The sequence below is a fragment of the Heteronotia binoei genome, chromosome 3 (genome assembly GCF_032191835.1).
Source record: "Heteronotia binoei isolate CCM8104 ecotype False Entrance Well chromosome 3, APGP_CSIRO_Hbin_v1, whole genome shotgun sequence".
Taxonomy (NCBI): domain Eukaryota; kingdom Metazoa; phylum Chordata; class Lepidosauria; order Squamata; family Gekkonidae; genus Heteronotia; species Heteronotia binoei.
In genome coordinates this window covers 159307554-159326332 of record NC_083225.1, presented here as the reverse complement: position 1 = coordinate 159326332, position 18779 = coordinate 159307554, and the positions used below count along the sequence as shown (strand labels likewise).

Sequence of the window (18779 nt, the reverse complement as noted above, 5' to 3'; positions counted from 1 at the left end):
AGAAATCCTCTCCAGCCTGCTGCCAACATGGACCAAGAAGTGGTGGGAAGCTTTGTCCTTCTGGTCATTGTTACTCTTTTAAGTGTCATCCAAAACGGTAAGAGACAAATGGTGCATTTGGGAGCAGGGTGAGGAATAAATGCTTGTTGACTGTAGGGTATCCACATCAACCATGTTTTCATGCTTGTGTGTATGTGTGAAGTTGCAGCAATCTCGTGTCAGAGTTTCTCTCAGAATCCTTTCCTTCTTTGTAGGTTGTATGAATTTTCTAGTCATGATTATGCTCCATAGTCTGGATACATGGAGTTAACTTGAATGTGGTTACTGGGAACTGGAATGGAAGAAGCTTGCATATAACTAGCTACTGGCTGCAAAGGAACTGTTTGCTCCTCTATTCAAGAGAAGCCAAAATAGTTTAATATGCAGGAGTTGATCTAGCTGCAGATTCCTAGATTACCAAGTCGTGTGCTGAGCCATACAAGTAGGGAGGTGTGTGTGTGTGTGAGAGAGAGAGAGAACGTGCATTCAGGAAGCAATGAGCTTTTAAAAATATCCCAATATGCCCTCAGCCTAGTTCACAGATCCTCTCACACAGCTGCATGATAGGATTACCAGGTCCCCCTTGCCCCCAGCCACCAGAGGAGGGGTGGTGGTCAAGATTGCTAGATCCAGGTTGGGAAACTCCTGGAGGTTTGGGGATGTAGGCTGGGAGGACAGGGACCTCAGTGGGATATGATGCCTTAAAGAGTCTACCCCCACCCCAAGCATCCATTTTCTCTAGGGGAATTGATCTCTGTAGCCTGGGGATAAGCTGTAGTTCTGGGTGATCCCCCCCAGGCCCCACTCGGAGGCTGGCATGGCTAAAAGGGCAAAGGAAGGTTACAACGAGGATGTTCACAGTGATGCAACAAGTTGTGAATAAATTGGCTGGTAGTTTTTGGGTCCTCTAGTCTAATCCCTGAATTTAGCAGGATGTGAATGGGAGTTAGCAGATTTGCCAAAAGAGGGGAGGGGAAGTGTTTTCACCCCTTTTTGTATAAAAAAGATGGGGAGGTGTTTCCACATTGCTTGTTAATCCTTCAATGAAAAAAAATCCATAACAGAAAAAGCACTTCTTAGGGTTACAAACCTCCATATGGGACCTAGAGATTTCCTAGAATGACTATTGAACTTCGGACTGCAGAGATCAGTTTCCCAAGAAAAAATGGGGGAGGGGTGGACTCTGTGGCATTATATCCTGCTGAACTCCCTCTCCAGATTCTATGTTGAAATCTCCCATTTCCCAACCCAAAGCTGCCAACCCATTGCCTTTGGGGGAAAGTTAACCCCAACTGTGTTGTGCAAATGCTCTTAGGGCCACAAACACCTGTAATGGAATATCAATGCTAATTTTTAGAACATTTCTTTGGTGGGGGAAAATTTTGAATGGGAAAGTGGAAGCAGTGGTTTTCTCTACTCCAATCACCACTTTATGCATTTTACACACACACACACACACTCTTTAAACTGCATATTTCTGTACTTTTTGGCCCGGCATGTGTAGAAAAAACTGCAAGGAGAGAAAATTATTATAAGAAGAAGATGATGATATTGGATTTATATCCCGCCCTCCACTCCGAAGAGTCTCAGAGCGGCTCACAATCTCCTTTACCTTCCTCCCCCACAACAGACACCCTGTGAGGTGGGTGGGGCTGGAGAGGGCTCTCACAGCAGCTGCCCTTTCAAGGACAACCTCTGCCAGAGCTATGGCTGCCCCAAGGCCATTCCAGCAGGTGCAAGTGGAGGAGTGGGGAATCAAACCCGGTTCTCCCAGATAAGAGTCCATGCACTTAACCACTACACCAAACTGGCTCTCAGAGAGAACTGGCAAGTGAAGAAAGGGTTGTGACGCACCTACTCCCTCCACTTTTTCCCCTTCAAAACTCCACTTTAAAGCTACTTCTCTTTTTTCTAAGACAAACACACATTTTGGCTTTATATGGCAAAATTTATATACATTGTTGTGTGTAACATGTCCTTTGAGGAGGTTGCAGAGTTAAGTGCCAAAACCTGGTCCAGAGAGTATCCCACTCTGGGTTTTCCAGGGTATCCAGTAGCAGCAGTTAGGTTAACACTTAACAATATACAACTTCTTGGTTTTATTTTGTTTTTTTTAAATGGCAAAAAGCTTGGGGTTTTTCAGACTGCATCCTCCTTTCACATTTTCATGCTTGTTGCAGCTTCTGCTGATCTCGCTATTGGTGATTTCAGTTCAGACTTCCCCTCATGGATTCCCTCCCTTCTGACGGTTTTTTTCGGGGAGAGGAAGGTGTTTTGTTTTATTTTGTTTTTGTACAGTCACTGAAGCATTGGAGCATTTCAGCAGTCTTATTCACTCTGCCTCTCTTCCTTGGAATACATACAAAAAATGCAAAATCCTTATATTTATATTTACATGAAAGTTGCCCCATTGGCTCCAATACATTTATCCTTGTGTCAATCATGAGAGGCTCTCAAACAGCAACTCTGAAGCAGAAAAGATAATTTATTTGCTCAATCACTTGGCCCTGACATTTTAAAACTGAAAACATCAAAAGAATGTCACAAAAAGAAGGTTTTTCCCCACTGGGGAAAAAGATGCGAAGGGTCAAGAGACAATCTGGTGAATCTTACATGAGAGCATAAAGCAAAAGGAGGATATGATACCAGCTTTTTTAGGCTGCATAGGAAAAGAAAAAGAGGCAGGGAGATGAGGGAGAAAAGGGGAAGATATAAGACAGTGGTGGGATGTTTACAAAGATGTCTGAACACAAGGGAAAAAATGTGCTAACTTTGGGTAATGCAAGTGGATTTTTAAGGCAATGTGAAAGATTTTTAAAATGTTGACAGCATGATGGTGAGCATGAGGGGATACTGAGGAAAGCAGATAATTCCTCCCCCCACCCCCAGGTGGATACTCCATTGCCTCTGCAAATGCTTCTATGTTCACAGCATCAATGAATGAACAACAGAGAGCCATCTCCGTATGAGTGCACCCTTAATCTGTTTAATAGAGTCATTAAGAGGTCTGATGAATTGAAACTGGATTCATATACCAAAGAAAGGAAGCTTTGCAGCCCTGTTTCTCTTGCCATAGATAAAAATTAGACTGTTTCTGTTCTGTGGTGCACCAATACAAAAGATACATTCTGCTGAAAGCCAAATTTAGTCAGTTGCTGCACATCTTCCAAGTGTCTTCCTTTCCCTGTTAGTATAAACCATGTTTGGTTGTTTGTTTTTAAATCTTAACAGCCTTTTTTGCAAGCAAAGTAGAACATGAAAGCAAGAATCACATGGGGAAAAATCTTCAGCGAGGTGGGCCATCTGCCTTTGAACGGGTCTTCACTGCCAAGTGAGTGTTCTCACACATTCAAGAAGAGTGCATCCAATAGGTGCATCCAGTATTTTTGATCCATACAGAACAATTGCCTTTACTAAAGAGATACTTCAAGCCAGCCAGCCAGGGTATGGTTGGAAGGCTCATAGTAAAGCCATTTTGCAAATCTAAATAAATCTGGATCTAACTGTGAACATTTGGAGGAGAGACCTGGGAACTGTGTCTCTTTAATTTTGTTTGGGAGAAAGAGGGGATATAAATGCTATTGGAACAAACAGACACCACTCCTTCTTCCCGTTAAGGTCTGGCTGTATAATGAGATGACCTGAGGCTGTTTTTGCTTCCAAATCTGACTTAGCTCCCTTTTAAAGAAGGATGGCAAACTGGAGATGCCAGTTTTCCTATCATGAGGTTGCTGCTTGTGAGAATTTGGTTATCAGTTGCCAGGGCTATCAAAAAATGGTGGCCAGAACTCCCATGAGAGGAAGTAATCTTGTGAGAGTTCAAGAAACCCAATAACACTGAACCACACAGATGGGGTTTGCCCCTGTTCTCTCCTGCCATGTCCAGCATTGTCTGGTCACCTTATTTGGCGGGGGAGGGGAGAAAGGATGGCAGCAGAAATCTACCATCTTGCTTGCACATCTAAAAAATCCAAACAATTGCCATTCATAATTGCAATGGGAGGGTATTTTTATGCCAGTGTCATTTGAAATTGGTACCTTTCTGATTCTGCATTAAACTCCTCTTACATATGCAAGCTTTTAAACTTATGTTTAAATTATATGGAGATATAATGTTAAAATCCTAATTATGATGGTATCCCTTTATCAAAGAATCTTTTCTTTTCCTAGCCAAAACTGCAGAGACGCCTACCCTACCTTTCTTGCTGTCCTTTGGTGTGCTGGTTTGCTTTGTAGCCAAGGTAATGTATTCAGCTTACTCTCTCTGGCTCTTGTATTACCTTTCTGATGTTGAGGGCAAAAGGCAAGACTGCATTTTCCTTTTGAAAGATACCTGCTTTGATCTTGAGCAATGGGACCAAGCAGGTTTCTCTACAAAAGTGAAGGAAAGGGAAGAGATATAGTGTGAGGATGAATGGTTTTCGTTACTGAGTAAAATCGATTTAGGATTGCCAATGGTATGGAATATCTTGCTATACCATCTAACTGGCCTCCCAACACTGACAACACTGATACCACCGACTACCAATACCAATTACCATCTGGACTGAGGAGAAAATCGGGCCGATATAGTTGGCATCTTTGGTCACCAGGCTGTGTATTTAAGTATCCACACTATCCACGCTGTTGCTGGCTTAACTGTTTTACTTTTTAATGTTTTTAATTGTTTAACTGTTTTACTGCTTTACTGTAATAGTGTAAGTATTGATTTTACTGTTTGATATGTTGGAGTATGCCCTGAGCCCAAGTTGGGAAAGGGCGGAATATAAATCCACAGAAATAAATAAATAAATGTTCCTTTTAGCTATTTCATAGACACTGAACAGGTGAAGACTTTCGCCTCAGTGGATCTATATATGAGGGGGGGGGGGCTTTACCTCCTGAATTTCTGCTTGTCAGACAGTGACACTGCCTGGAAAAAACTGGCAACTCAAAATGTATTACAATGTAAATCCTGATCAGAGGTTTCACAGTGGAATAGTTTTCTAAATCAAGTCTATCTATTGAGATTACTCATCAACTCTGCTCCTATGGATGGGTAACAGTATCTCCTCTTCATGGTAACTGTGTGAAATAGGTCTCTTTCAGAAACATTTCCAAGGAACATGAATTTAGGACTCTCAAGGTGGGATTTGAGTGAGAATGAAATTCAGTATATTTGTTATGGCAAAGTAATTAATTTGCTGTAGGGTCTTATTTATTTATCTTTATTTATTTATTACATTTGATTTATATCCCGCCCTCTCCGCAAGCAGACTCAGGACTCTTCTTCTGTGTACACCAGACATTGTTGATTCTAACTATTTGCACTCTCTCTCTTTCTCTCTTTCTTTCTCCCCTCCTCTTCCCTTTTACTTCTATAATACCCTCTGTAATAGAAAAAGTCCTTATTACAGTAATCATGAAGCTACATTAATCACAAATGAAGATCACAAATAGAACAGATTAAACAGATTAACAGATTAAACACAGTGCTTGCTAAAATATATCCATCTACTCCTACTGACATGTAGTCAAATCATTAAATATATCTTAGAATAGTTTCTTTAACCTGCTGTTTTGGCCTGAGTCTATTCCAGTCCCTTATAAATGGATTCCACTGTTTGACAAACAATTCCTGAGAGCCCTTCCCCCCCCCCCCTTTGCAGATTCTCTTCCATACTGTTATTTTATTCCTTAAAGTTACATACCATACTTCACATGCCCACTCATCTAGACTTGGCAAGTATGGCTGCTTCCCATACTGTGCAAGCAGTGGTCTTGTTGCAATTAATAAATTCTTAGCTAAGTGTTTCTCCCCTTCATGGAGGCTATTTGGTAGAATATTTAGTAGAACCCCATTAAGGTAGAATGGTAATTTACAATTCAGGATACTATTAGTTTATTTGAGTATGTTGTTCCAAACTTTTTGCACCAAATTTTTGCACTTCATATATCACCATATATGAAGAGAAGTCCCAGTCTCCTTGTTATGTTGCTAATACAATTTAGACTTTTCTGCTGATATCCTAGGGATACTACCTATACATATCTTAATAACATTTTCTCTTAGGCTTGTATTAGCTGTTACTTTTTTAGCAGTGTTAGCTGATACTTTAGCTATGTCCCTGTATAGCTCCTCAGGTATAACTTCTTGTCTTTTCCCCACCTTTTTAATGTTGTATTTTTAGTTTCTGAATCTACCAAAATCCCATTAATAAATGCTACCTACTAATTATCTTGTGCAGTTCTCTTTGATCTAAAATTGGTTCAAATCTGTTTAGGGGTTGCCTATACTGAACAAAATTTTGAGATATTGCGGGGGGGGGGCAGTTATTGGAATTTCTCCAGCCTCACATTGAAGTTCTTCATAGAATTTTAATAGCATGGTAATGAAGAAAATCAGAAGTAATAGTCAGTTTCAAACTCATCCATACTCTGAAATCTTCTGTTTGAAGGGCTTTGCAAATTAGTTATGTCAGAATCAGTGTTTCCTTTAAGCTGAGTTAGTGTGAGCTAGCTCATAATTTTTTAGCCTCCAGCTCACACATTTTTGTCTTAGCTCAGGAAAATGGCCTCAGAACAAACTAATGAATGAAGTTGCTCACAACTTTAATGCCAGTAGCTCATAAAGGAGAATTTTTGCTCAAGAGACTCCACAGTTTACAGGGAGCATTGGTTGGAATATTGGCATGTAAGAGGAGTTAATCAATCCTATTTTTTCCTGCATTTATTCCATGTTTTCATTAATGCCATATAGATATGCTTAGTATTTTGCTTTCTCCTTTGCTTATTATATTTCCAGATCCAGTTGTCCTATGAGCAAGCAAGACCATACTGCACTAATCCCCAAATTCTTTGTCTCATCCAATCTAAACCTGTTAATGAAGTCAGAGAGTTTAGAAGCCAATTGTACCTTGAACATATATGAACATATATGAAGTTGCTATATGCTGAATCAGACCCTCAGACCATCAAAGTCAGTATTGTCTACTCAGACTAGCAGCAGCTCTCCAAGGTCTCAAGCTGAGGTTTTTCATGCTATTTGCCTGGACCCTTTTTAGTTGGAGATGCCAGGGATTGAACCTGGGATCTTCTGCTTACCAAACAGATGCTCTACCACTGAGCAACCATCCCTCCCCAAACTTGGTACAGAATGCCACCTTTCAACACTTGGTACAGAATGCCACCATTCTCCCAAGTATATTGTAAAATGCATTTTTTGATTCTAGGATTTTTTGTTTTCCCAAATGAAATTATTCATTATTTGCTGGATTTTGTTTAGCATTGCCTGATTAACTAATAAAGGTAGTGCCATAATTATAAATAGAAACCTAGATAGGCTTTTCATTTTACTGATAACAATACATCCTAGCCTAGACAATTTATATTTGGTCCAATTTTAAAATCATTTTCCATTTTCTTAATTATTGGCCATAAATTTTGTTCCATCATATGATCCAATTTACTAGTGATTAAAATGCCTAAAAATAATAATATTTTATTACTATTCCTAGGTGAATGGATTGCTTCAGTTATCCTGCTCTTATCTAGTTTTGTTAGTCCCACTCACATTAGCACTGACAGTTATTAATCCAGTTTGGTGTAGTGGTTAAGTGTGCGGACTCTTATCTGGGAGAACCAGGTTTGATTCCCCACTCCTCCACTTGCACCTGCTGGAATGGCCTTGGGTCAGCCATAGCTCTGGCAGAGGTTGTCCTTGAAAGGGCAGCTGCTGTGAGAGCCCTCTCCAGCCCCACCCACCTCACAGGGTGTCTGTTGTGAGGGGAGAAGACATAGAAGATTGTAAGCCGCTCTGAGTCTCTGATTCAGGGAGAAAGGCGGGATATAAATCTGCAATTCCTCTTCTTCTTCTACCCAGAGATTGCATTATTATTTGATTTAAATTCTGCACTCAACTCTTAGGAGCATGAAAAGTAAAAACAATATCGTCAGCATACAATAACAATTTTGTTACAATAACAATTACAATTGTTTTGTTACAATAACAATTTTGTGGTATTTTCTTGGAACTTGATGCTTTAATTCCTTGATGCTGCCGCACTGCTATTGCTAACATTTCAATCGTTGTATTAAACAATAGCAGTGACAGTGGGCAACCATGTCTCACTTTCAGGGCTTTTTTTGTAGAAAAAGTCCAGCATGAACTCATTTGCATATTATGCCACACCCCCTGACACCAGGCCAGCTGGAACTGCGTTCCTGCTAAAAAAAAAAGCCCTGCTCACTCCTCTCTCCAAACTGAAGAAGGTGGAAGATCCACCACCAATTACAATTCTGTCTCTTGGAGCTTTATATAGTATTTTGACCCATCTGCAAAATACATCATTCCAGGCCAAAGGCCATTAAAGCCGAGTCCAAGAAAGGCCAGTCATATCTATCTAATGCCTTTTCTGTATCAACAAAGAAGAACATTTCAGGAATGTGTCTTAATTCAGCAAAATTAATTAGATTGACTAGGTTTCTGATATTCCAGGACATTGAACTGTTTTTCTTAACCTTCATTCTCTCAGATCTTTGGTTCTAATCCACATTATTTAAAACAGGTTGGAAACTGGATACAGTTTGTTAGAGATCTAAAAACTGTTGGTTTTTCTTCTCTTTAGCTCCTGCTGCCTTTGCTGGTTTGATGTACTTGTTTGTGAGACAGAAGTATTTTGTTGGCTATTTGGGAGAAAGGACACAGAGGTAACTTCTCAGTTTATATCTTCTCAAAACATTTTAAGTTATCAGGTGGCCACCCATTTTTACATTTCTTTGTTTGCACCATAATCATGCCATGTTCTAGATTCTCTCAGTTTATTGGGCCAATTCTGCTTTATTTTTCCCATCATATAGAAGACCACCAAGTGAGAGATATATGAAGAACATTATAAATCCCTGTGGATTTTGTGATATGAAAAGATGAGAAAATAATTTTTCTCATGGCTTTTTCTATTGGTTTTTTCTCCATAGCATGAAAACTCCCACCTCTCCTGATTGTGTGATACTTCTGGTCCAATGTTGGTTTTGTGAAATTTCTAAAAGTTTTGATTTGGTTATCTGTTCTTTTAAGCAAGAGGGTAAATTGCTTAACAGAGCTTAGTTCTACCTCGGATGTCAGGGGTGGCCAATGGTAGCTCTCCAGATGTTTTTTTGCCTACAACTCCCATCAGCCCCAGCCATTGGCCATGCTGGCTGGGGCTGATGGGAGTTGTAGGCAAAAAACATCTGGAGAGCTACCGTTGGCCACCCCTGTCATGTTATCTTGTGTATATGCTCTTGCTTTTTATATTTAACGCACACCAGTGGACTATGGTCTAGGCTCTCCAGCTTTGCTTCCATTGTAATTCTCATTCTCAAAAACTGAACACTACAAAGACTGCACTGGTTGTAAACATTCTTAATTGGGGGTGCGGAAGATATGTTTTAGCCACACACCCAAAGGATTCAGGCAGTACCATCCTATGCCCTGGACCCCAACATATCCCTGGTGCTAGTGTGGAGCTATGTCACTATTCATTATTCTGTGCTCTCTCAATATGGAAAAGGGTTTTTTAACCTTCAAAAAACCCAGTTCCAAAGAGCCACAAGTATAGCAATCACACTGGGGACCATAGCAACACTGCCTACATCTGCCAACCATAGAGGAGGAAGAGGAGGAAGATATTGGATTTTCATCCAGCCCTTCACTCTGAATCTCAGAGTCTCAGAGCAACTTACAATCTCCTTTACCTCCCTCCCCCACAACAGAAACTCTATGAGGTAGGTGTGGCTGAGAGAGCTCTCACAAAAGCTGCTCTTTCAAGGACAGTTCTGTGAGAGCTATGACTGACCCTAGGTCATTCCAAGTGGAGGAGTGGGGAATCAAACCCAGTTCTCGCAGATAAGAGTCCACACACTTAACCACTACACCACACTGGATATGACACCCCGAATCCAACCATATATGAAAGTAACCAACTAACACATACCTATGCAGGCATGTCTCCATGACATCATACTGCCACAACCCACTGTGAATGGGGGATTGTGAGATCTAAGGATCCTGCAGCTCCCTTCTTGCTAAAGTACATATGTGATGACAGCATTTGGCCCTCAAGTCCCCTTCCCATTGTGAGCTAATAAATACTAGGGAATCAGTCTCTGTCTACCAAACTCCAATCAGAGATCCAAGTGTGAAAACATTTATTGAAGAATATCAGAAAACAAGTCAGATGAATGAGCTGGCCATCTCTTTGGTTTTAGCAAGGATTCTGTGCATTGGAAAGCTGCCTTAACAGACAATTCAATTCAGAGGTGTCCCCATCACTGCATGCCCCTGAGAGGAACAACTGTGGTGGTCAAACTGCTGTCAGATAGATAACCTTGCAATGTTGCAGAACCAGCATAGAACAAGAGCAGTACATCTATGTAGCAGGAACAGTTGTGTGTACACTGGTCACTGCAGCTGTTAGTCATGTTATATGAATGGGGGTCTGTCCTGCCAATTACACCTATTGGAGGACAGCCTGTAAAGAGCCAAAACCCAGTATACTGCAGTGGCCAGAGTGTTGAACTGGGATCTGAGAGATGCAGGTTTGAACCCTCACTCTGCCATGGAAGCTTGCTGGGTGATCTTGGGCCAGTCACACACTCTCAGCCTAACTTCCCTCACAAGGTGGATAAAATGGAGAACTGAAGAGTTTTTCAAGCCACTTTGGGCTCCCATTGGAGGAAAAAGTAGAGTATAAATGAAGTCAATAAATAAAATCAATGAATGTCCTGCAGCAGCAATGAAAAGCAAGGGAAACACACACTACATAGTTCTCTCCCAGGATCTACACTTCCTCCCTCCACCTTGAGAATTTCAACATGGTGGGGTGAACTTGTTTGGTGAGATAACATAGTAATTGGGCCAATGCTTCTCCATCATTTATAGACTTGTATTGGAACTCCATCTGCAGTTTCTGTTTGGGCTAAGGCAAGGGTAGACTGAAAGGGCAAAATGGCTCTGGAAAAGACCTCCCCCAAAAGAAAAAAAAGGAAGGAGAGATGGAGAAAGATCCTGCCCCACCAGGCCCTACATTGCACACAGCTCAACTGGGCAGCTCCACTATGTGTGGTTCAGGCATGCTTTGTGCCTTCTTTCCTGGGCTGAGCAGGGTTCAGCCGGGCCATGTAAGGCTTGCCAGAGCCATGTGCCTCCTTCCCTGTGGGCTCTGGCTAGGCATCTCCTTCCCTGCTGTGCAACATGGCATTCAGCTGGGCCAAATGCCTCCTTCACCACTCAGGAGTTGACCAAAAAAGCATCTCCTTTGCCATGCCAACCTCAGTCAGATCAGGTGCCTTCTTCTGAGGGACATGCAGGGCTTGGCCTTTCCTGCCCCATGCAGGACAAGGACAAGCTATACCCTTCCTTCCCTACTCTTCATGGGACTTGACCAGGCCACATGCCTTCTTTGTCACTCCAAGCAGGGCTCTGTCTAATGACTTAGGTCAGCTGCTTCCTATATTGCATGGGGAAATGGCCACCCCACACTTGGGGCTGGGGTGACCCTGGCAAGGGGGCAGGTCCCAGACAACTGATCCCCAGGACTTTTCCCAGTGTCCTTAATGGCCAATCTGCCCCTGCCCCCAAGGGAAAAGAGGTGTGGGCCAGCAGTATCAATGGTTGGAGTGCCTGGTAGTCATACAGAAATGAGAGTGTAGACCCTGTTTCCCCCACTTGCATATGGGATGACACCAGCCTAACATCATGGTGATGTTTTGCCAGCATATCTCTCTTTCTGCACTGTGCATACTTACCTTGTGCTCCCTGTGTGGGAGACAGACACAACTAGCCACTAGTAGGGAGGAAGGTTTCTTGGGCCAATAAAGAGCTAGTATATGTAAAGTGATAGCAGCAGAGAGACCAATTGTGCAAAGTGTGAGCCAACATGGTGTAGTGGTTCAGTATTGGACTAGGATCTGGGGGAACCAGGTTCATATCCCCAGCTGTGCTGTGGAAGGTTGCTGGGGCCAGTCATACACACTCAGCCTAACCTTCCTCTCAGGGCTGTTATGAAGACAAAATAGAGGAAAGGAAAGTTATTTTGCAAGCTACTTTGGATCCTTGCTGGGGCAAAAAGTGGGTTATAAATATCCAAATAAATAAATAAGGCCAGAGAGGTGTATTCCATGCTGCCTGCCCAATCAAGGGAGATATAAGGGTCAAGTCCAGGATTTATAAGGGTCAAGTCCAGAGTTTTAAAAGAGAGCCAGTTTGGTGTACTGGTTAAGTGTGCAGAATCTTATCTGGGAGAACCAGGTTTTATTCCCCACTCCTCCACTTACAGCTGCTGGAATGGCCTTGGGTCAGCCATAGCTCTGTCGGAGGATGTCCTTGAAAGGGCAGCTGCTATGAGAGCCCTCTCAGCCCCACCCACCTCACAGGGTGTCTGTTGTGGCGGAAGAAGATAAAGGAGATTGTAAGCCATTCTGAGTCTCTGATTCAGAGAGAAGGGTGGGGTATAAATCTGCAGTCTTCTTCTTCATACAGTATTTAAAAGAGCTGTAAATTTTAAAAGAGCTGTAAATTTTGCTGCAGATTTATGCTGGTATCCTAAGCTGTGCTTGTAGGTGCATAGACATGGTAAGAGGCAGAGGGAAACAGGGGTTTTCAACTCTCCAGTTGAATTATCTTTGAGAATTTTCACTGGCTAGCTTTTTGGCCATCATATTTCGTGGAGGTGAAGGGAGCTTAAGATACTGACTAAGCCCTTTTTCCCCAAAAAAATTTCCCAGGTGTCACCCACTCTTATTCCAGCAAAGGCACACTGTCATTGGATTTACACCAGTACAGCACTAGTTGGGCACTGCATCAGCACATCTTTAAGTGCTACCAATATGGAACTTAGTCTGAGAGTCAGTTTGGTGTGGTAGTTAAGTGCACAGACTCTTATCTGAGAGAGATGGATTTGATTCCCCACTCTTCCACATGCAACTAGTGGAGTGACCTTGGGTCAGTCATAACTCTGTCAGAGCTGTTCTCTCAAGAGCAGTTTCTGTTAAAGCTCTCTCAGCCCCTCCATACTTCACAGGGTGTCTGTTGTGGGGAGGGAAAAGAGATTATAAACTGCTCTGAGACTCCAACTGAAGTGTGAGGTATAAATCCAATCTCCTCCTCTTCTTCTCTTCTGAATTGGGCTCCCACATACCTGAAAATGAAAATTAGTTCCTATCACAGAACTCCATGACTGCATCTGCTGATGCTCTGTGTGTTCCCCGCATGGACTTTGCAAAACATGAACTGGCCCTCTTTCATCCAACTCAACACTCTTCAGCTTCTCCACATTGGAGAAGCCTTTAAGCTGGTGCTGAGGATTGGTAGTCAGCTTCTACTATTTAGCCCCACAGATTAAAACTGCAAGCCTATTGAATTTTGCTTCTGATCTAATCAGGTGCCATCATTTTTAATAGCTGGGATAAGATATATGTATATTTTAAATGGAATGTTCTTGATTACTGATGCATAAATTTTGCAAGGAGCGCCAAATTTTCTGTGCTGATTTACACCTGCACTGCTCGCTTGAAATTAATTGTGTTGTGGAGATGTACATCAGTGCAAAATTTGACCCCATTAATCCGAACATCTGAGCTCTATTTAATTTGACCTTGATGACAGATAGAGGGGATTAACACTCTTCCATTGAATCGATACATCCTTATGCATTTCTTTGCTCTTTCTTTTCTTTCTCTCAGCACTCCTGGTTACATTTTTGGAAAACGCATCATATTGTTTCTTTTCCTTATGTCTGTGGCTGGAATCCTCAACTATTACCTAGGCCTCTTTTTTGGAAGCGACTTCCAGGTTTATATAAAAACGGTGACCAGTACCATCTCCCCACTGCTGCTTATTCCTTAAATCTCCGCAGCAAAAGGGGTGGAAGAGATGGAGGCAGAATGGAAGAGATCAGGGTGCTCAGCCAATCGATTTCCAGAAGCAGATGTTTGAAATGAACCTGCAAAGCTCCTTTTAGATTGCCATAAATCTAATGCTCTTTAGGGCTTTGTAGTTTTGATTTAACACTGCTTTTTCTCTGCAAGAAAATTATTTATGGCAAGCACTTGGCATGTCTTTGGAAGGAGAGTAATATGTCCCAGTAAATTATAGTTCCCCTCTCTGTAAATGGCAACTTGCTTTGTTTGGGTCACTGAATTGTTAGATGTAAGGAAAATTTTTCATTGGCATCAGATTTTTAAAACACGATATGAAAGCAAAGTGATTGTGTTCATCAAGAATTTGCAGTTTCTTTGATATTCAATGGAACTCAGACTCCGCAGAGAGACGCAATGCCATCCTAAACCGAAGTCCACCATTCTAAGCCCTTTTACTTCAACAGACTTAGAAAATTCTGCTTCATTTTGTACAGTTAATGGAAATGTATGCATTCACTTACACCCTGGTTATCATTATCATATTACTTAAATACAAATAAGAATAAAATATATTTGTGTATTTTTTTTTCCTGGCTGATGGAGCATGGTATTTTAAATAAAATAATTTGCAGTTACTTAGTTTATTGCTTTATCCTTATTGTCACTAAAGTCTGCTACTTAGAACACAAGTCAAAGACAATAGCTTTTATTGGATCAAACAATGTTCAAAATGTTGGATGCAATCTTTGGCTTTTAGCAAAAACAATACATGCAATCAAGTGTTTCAGTGTTGATGATGATCTGTAATGTTATGAATGGATATGATTTATGAACGGTATGTACTTTACAGTGAAATCCTAAATAGAGTTACTCCCTTCAAATCCGTTGAAGTCAGTGGGCTTAGAAGAGTGTAACTCTGCTTGGGATTGCACTGTTAATTCTGAATATACAGCTACTCATGCTAGATAATTTATTGTTTGTCATCAGTGAGCTCTTTCAAAGTGTGGGTTCGGAGGATACTGTTGGCAGAGTAATTAATACAGCAACCGTGCACAGTCTGATTAAAGAGTAGATATAAGTTTATTTAGGAATTAACACACTTGATAGGAAAGAGGAGAGACAGATTCTTAACTACATCTCTAGCTGAGAGAGAAGGTAAAACTGACTGTAGACTTCTTGGAGGAAGGGGGAAACTGCCTTGAGAGTAGCAATCTGGAGACAGACAAGCAGGAATTCATTTGCATATTAGCCACACCTCCTGACATCACCGTTGTTTCACACAGTGTTTTTTAATATAAAAAGTTCAGAAGGGACTTTTGTATATTGGGCCACACTCCCTGATGTAAAGCCAGCCAGAACTGCGTTCCTGTGTGTTCCTGCTCAAAAAAAGCCCTGCAGGCAAGAAATGACACTTAATAGGAGAGAAGGTGCTGACTTCACTATCCTATTGTCTTCTTGCTGCCCCTGCAGGGTCTTCTTCTCTTCTTCTTTGTACACCTGACATTGCCTTTTCCAACAAATAGTTGTGTTGGTCTGTGGCAGAACAGCTAGATTTGAGTCTAGTAACATCTTTGAGACTAACAACATTCTGGGGTATAACTTTTGGAAAGTCAAAGCTGATGAAGGGAGCTTTGACTCTCAAAAGCTTGTCTGATGAAGTATGCATGCACATGAAACAGTCTGAATAAAACTTTGTTGGTCTTAAAGGTGCTACTGGACTCCTACTTTGTTCTATTGCTTCAGACCAACATGGCTGCCCACCTGGATCTATCTACTTGGAAATCTTAGTCTCTAATATGCTACCGGAATTGAATCTAGTCTTTAAAAATGTGATAGTCCCCCCTTGTATTATTTTAATAATTCAATACTTAAGAAGGAAAAGAAAACAGAAGACAGCAGAGCAGAGAAACTAAAGCATATGGCTGGTGTTATTATGAAACTTATTCCGATACTCTATAAATAAAACACATCTCTGTACATGTTTGTTCAAGTTTGTGTAGTCATTTCTGTTGCTATAATTTTCATCCAAAATCATAGAATCACAGAGTTGGAAGGGGCCATACAGGCCCATCTAGTCCAACCCTCTGCTCAATGCAAGATCAGCCTAGAGCAGGGGTGGCCAACGGTAGCTCTCCAGATGTTTTTTGCCTACAACTCCCATCAGCCCACCATTGGCCATGCTGGCTGGGACTGATAGGAGTTGTAGGCAAAAAACATCTGGAGAGCTACCATTGGCCACCTCTGGCCTAGAGCATCCCTGACTTGAGTTTGTCCAGCCGCTGCTTAAAGACTGCCAGTGAGGGGAAAGTTCATCACCTCCCTAGGTAGCTGATTCCACCACTGAACAACTCTTACTGTAAAAAAGTGTTTCCTAATATCCAGCTGGTACCTTCCTGCCCTTAATTTAAACCCATTATTACAAGTTCTATCCTCTGCTGCCAACAGGAACATCTCCCTGTCCTCCTCTAAGTGACAGCCTTCAGATACTTAAAAAAGAGAGCAATCATGTCTCCCCTCAACCGCCTCTTCTCCAGGCTGAACATCCCCAAGTCCCTCAGCCTTTCATCACAGGGCTTGGTCTCCAGGCCCCTGATCATCCTCATCACTTGCCTCTGCACCCACTATATTCTGTCCATATCCTTTTTGAAGTGAGGCCTCCAGAACTGCTACAGAAAATGCTAGAGTCCATTTGCTTTTATACCTGCCCATCAAAGAGAACAAGAATTCTGATGATATGCAATACATATTCTTGCTGTTGTTAGAAAGCAAGTAATCTTATAGTTTAATAGCAAAGTCAGAACATCTTTAGATACTTCAATGTGGTGACTGGAGCTGTGAACAGGCAAGACAGATATTTCTACAAACTTGAAAAGGGTTCTAGGTTTGCAGAAAAATGTGAAGTAAAAAAAATACACAGGGCAGCTTAAAAATTCAAAAATGATAAAAGGAGCACCTGTAGCTTCAATAAACAGATTCCCTCAGAAGCTGTTGCTAGGCAACCACAATAGCCATTTCTGTGAGTAAAAAGGCAGGTGAAGGGGGAAGGGCATTTTCAAGCCCTATTTTGACTCAGGGAGAATTTATTGGGGCCAGACCTGGCTAGGGTTGCCAGCTTCAAACTGGGAAATTCCTGGAGATTTTGTGGTGGAGTCTGAGCAGGTTTAGGGAGGATAGAGACCTCAGATGAATATAATTCCATAGAGTCCACCCTCTGAGGGAAATTAAAGAGCCAAGGAGGGAGAGAGGGTTACCAGCATGGGCTGGAAATTCCTGGAGATTTTGAGGTGTAGCCTGAGGAGGAATGGAAGACTGATCTCTTAGCACTATGTGCTTTTATTTTGTAGGCTCCAGCTCATTGAGTATATAAGATAGGATTTCCAAGCCCAGGGTATCAGCCAGCAGGAAACAAAGAGGATGGGGACATGGGGCAGCCATTGGTAATGGTATGACATTTTCTGGAAAACCCAGAAGTGATGTCACACCTCTCTAGGAATCACCAGGTTTTACCATACAGTTGACAGCAATTCCTAGAGAGTCCTGGCATCACTTCCAGGTTTTGCCGTCAGTGTCACCAATGGCTCCTCCCCCTTGGTTTGCTGGACTGCGGGCAGGCAATGCTCATTGAAGACAGGTCTGTCACACCCAGTGGATGTACAGCAACATAAGTATATGGTGTTGTGGTGTTTAAGGAGAAGCTTTAAATAAACTGATTTATTTACTTAACTAAATGACAGATAATGGGGTGTAGTGGTTAGAGCATCAGGGTAGAATCTGGGAGACCCAGGTTCCAACTACCACTTCACTACGAAGCCTGCAGGTGACCTTGGGCCAGTCAGTCTCTCTCATCCTAAACTACCTCTCATGGTTGATGCTGTGAGGACAAAATGAAGGAGACAAGAATTATGTTTTAAGATACTTTGGGTCCCTATTGGGGAGAAAAGTGGGATATTTTTTCATAAAGTATTCATATCTCACTTTCCTCTGAAGACTGGACTCAAATTAATTTATATATTAATATCAATTTAATCATCCAGATTAAAAGACCACACAGAAAATAAAACAGGAGGGAGCCACCTCTCCCCCCCCCAAAAAAAGTACGTGACAGAACCTGGTTATCAGCATTTAAATTGCGTCAAAAACATATTTAAACAGTTCTCCATTGCAGAATTTCTTGAATGGCAGTATGCAGAAGTCTTTCTCACTTGTACTGGCAATTCATTCCAAAGTAGAGAATTGTAACTGTTTTTTGAAATTATATGTGAAAGCTCTGTGTCTATTCTCATGAATACAAGGCTCCCACACAGTCATGCCCCCACAATGATGATGTGCCATGTAAAGAACATTGTCTGAGCTAAAAATAAAATCTATGAAGGATGCATGTTCGGTCTTCACCAGCACTAGAGGGGGAAAAATAGCTTCTCTTCTAATTTTCTGTAAAGAACCAAACAGGCTTTTCTCCAGAAACACAAAAAAGGAACACTTCTTCATTAGATTATGTCTGTCAAGCTACCAAAGCAAGATCAGGTTGGGCTAGAGTCAGCAGTGGTTTTCCTTGATCTACCAAAATAACCTTCTTGATATATAATGGTGCAGTTCAGTGCTAAAGCATCTCAGGTAACTCCAATTGAAAGGGTAGGAGGTAATGTGAAAGATCCCTCCAGTAGAGAGCCACTGCCCATTAGAGGAAACAATATGGATCTTGATAGAGCAGTGGCCCTCACTATAACGCAGCTCCATGTGACCAGTTAGCTGTACTAGTTATCTTTATTTTGTAGCTTTCAGCTCATGCATGCATATGCGTGTCCCTGTCCCTTTATTCAGTTTATTGTAGTTATACATTAATGTAGTTCATTATACATTCT

The 18779-nt window shown here is 41.6% G+C and overlaps 1 protein-coding gene across 1 annotated transcript; it reads left to right on the top strand.

Annotated features, from left to right (window-relative positions):
* On the top strand, nucleotides 1–14552 carry ALOX5AP (arachidonate 5-lipoxygenase activating protein). Its single transcript, XM_060235172.1, has 5 exons — nucleotides 1–97; nucleotides 3271–3370; nucleotides 4210–4280; nucleotides 8646–8727; nucleotides 13741–14552. The coding sequence occupies exons 1-5, from the start codon at nucleotides 28–30 to the stop codon at nucleotides 13901–13903; spliced, it is 486 nt and encodes a 161-aa protein (XP_060091155.1). The 5' UTR covers nucleotides 1–27; the 3' UTR covers nucleotides 13904–14552.
* The last annotated feature ends 4227 nt before the right edge of the window (nucleotides 14553–18779 follow it).

Excerpts from the sequence above, each read along its gene's own strand:
- ALOX5AP (XM_060235172.1), top strand. The coding sequence starts at position 28 with ATGGACCAAGAAGTGGTGGGAAGCTTTGTCCTTCTGGTCATTGTTACT. Across the intron at positions 98-3,270 it reads TTTAAGTGTCATCCAAAACG|CCTTTTTTGCAAGCAAAGTA; the intron begins GTAAGAGACAAA and ends AAATCTTAACAG. Across the intron at positions 8,728-13,740 it reads TTGGGAGAAAGGACACAGAG|CACTCCTGGTTACATTTTTG; the intron begins GTAACTTCTCAG and ends TCTTTCTCTCAG.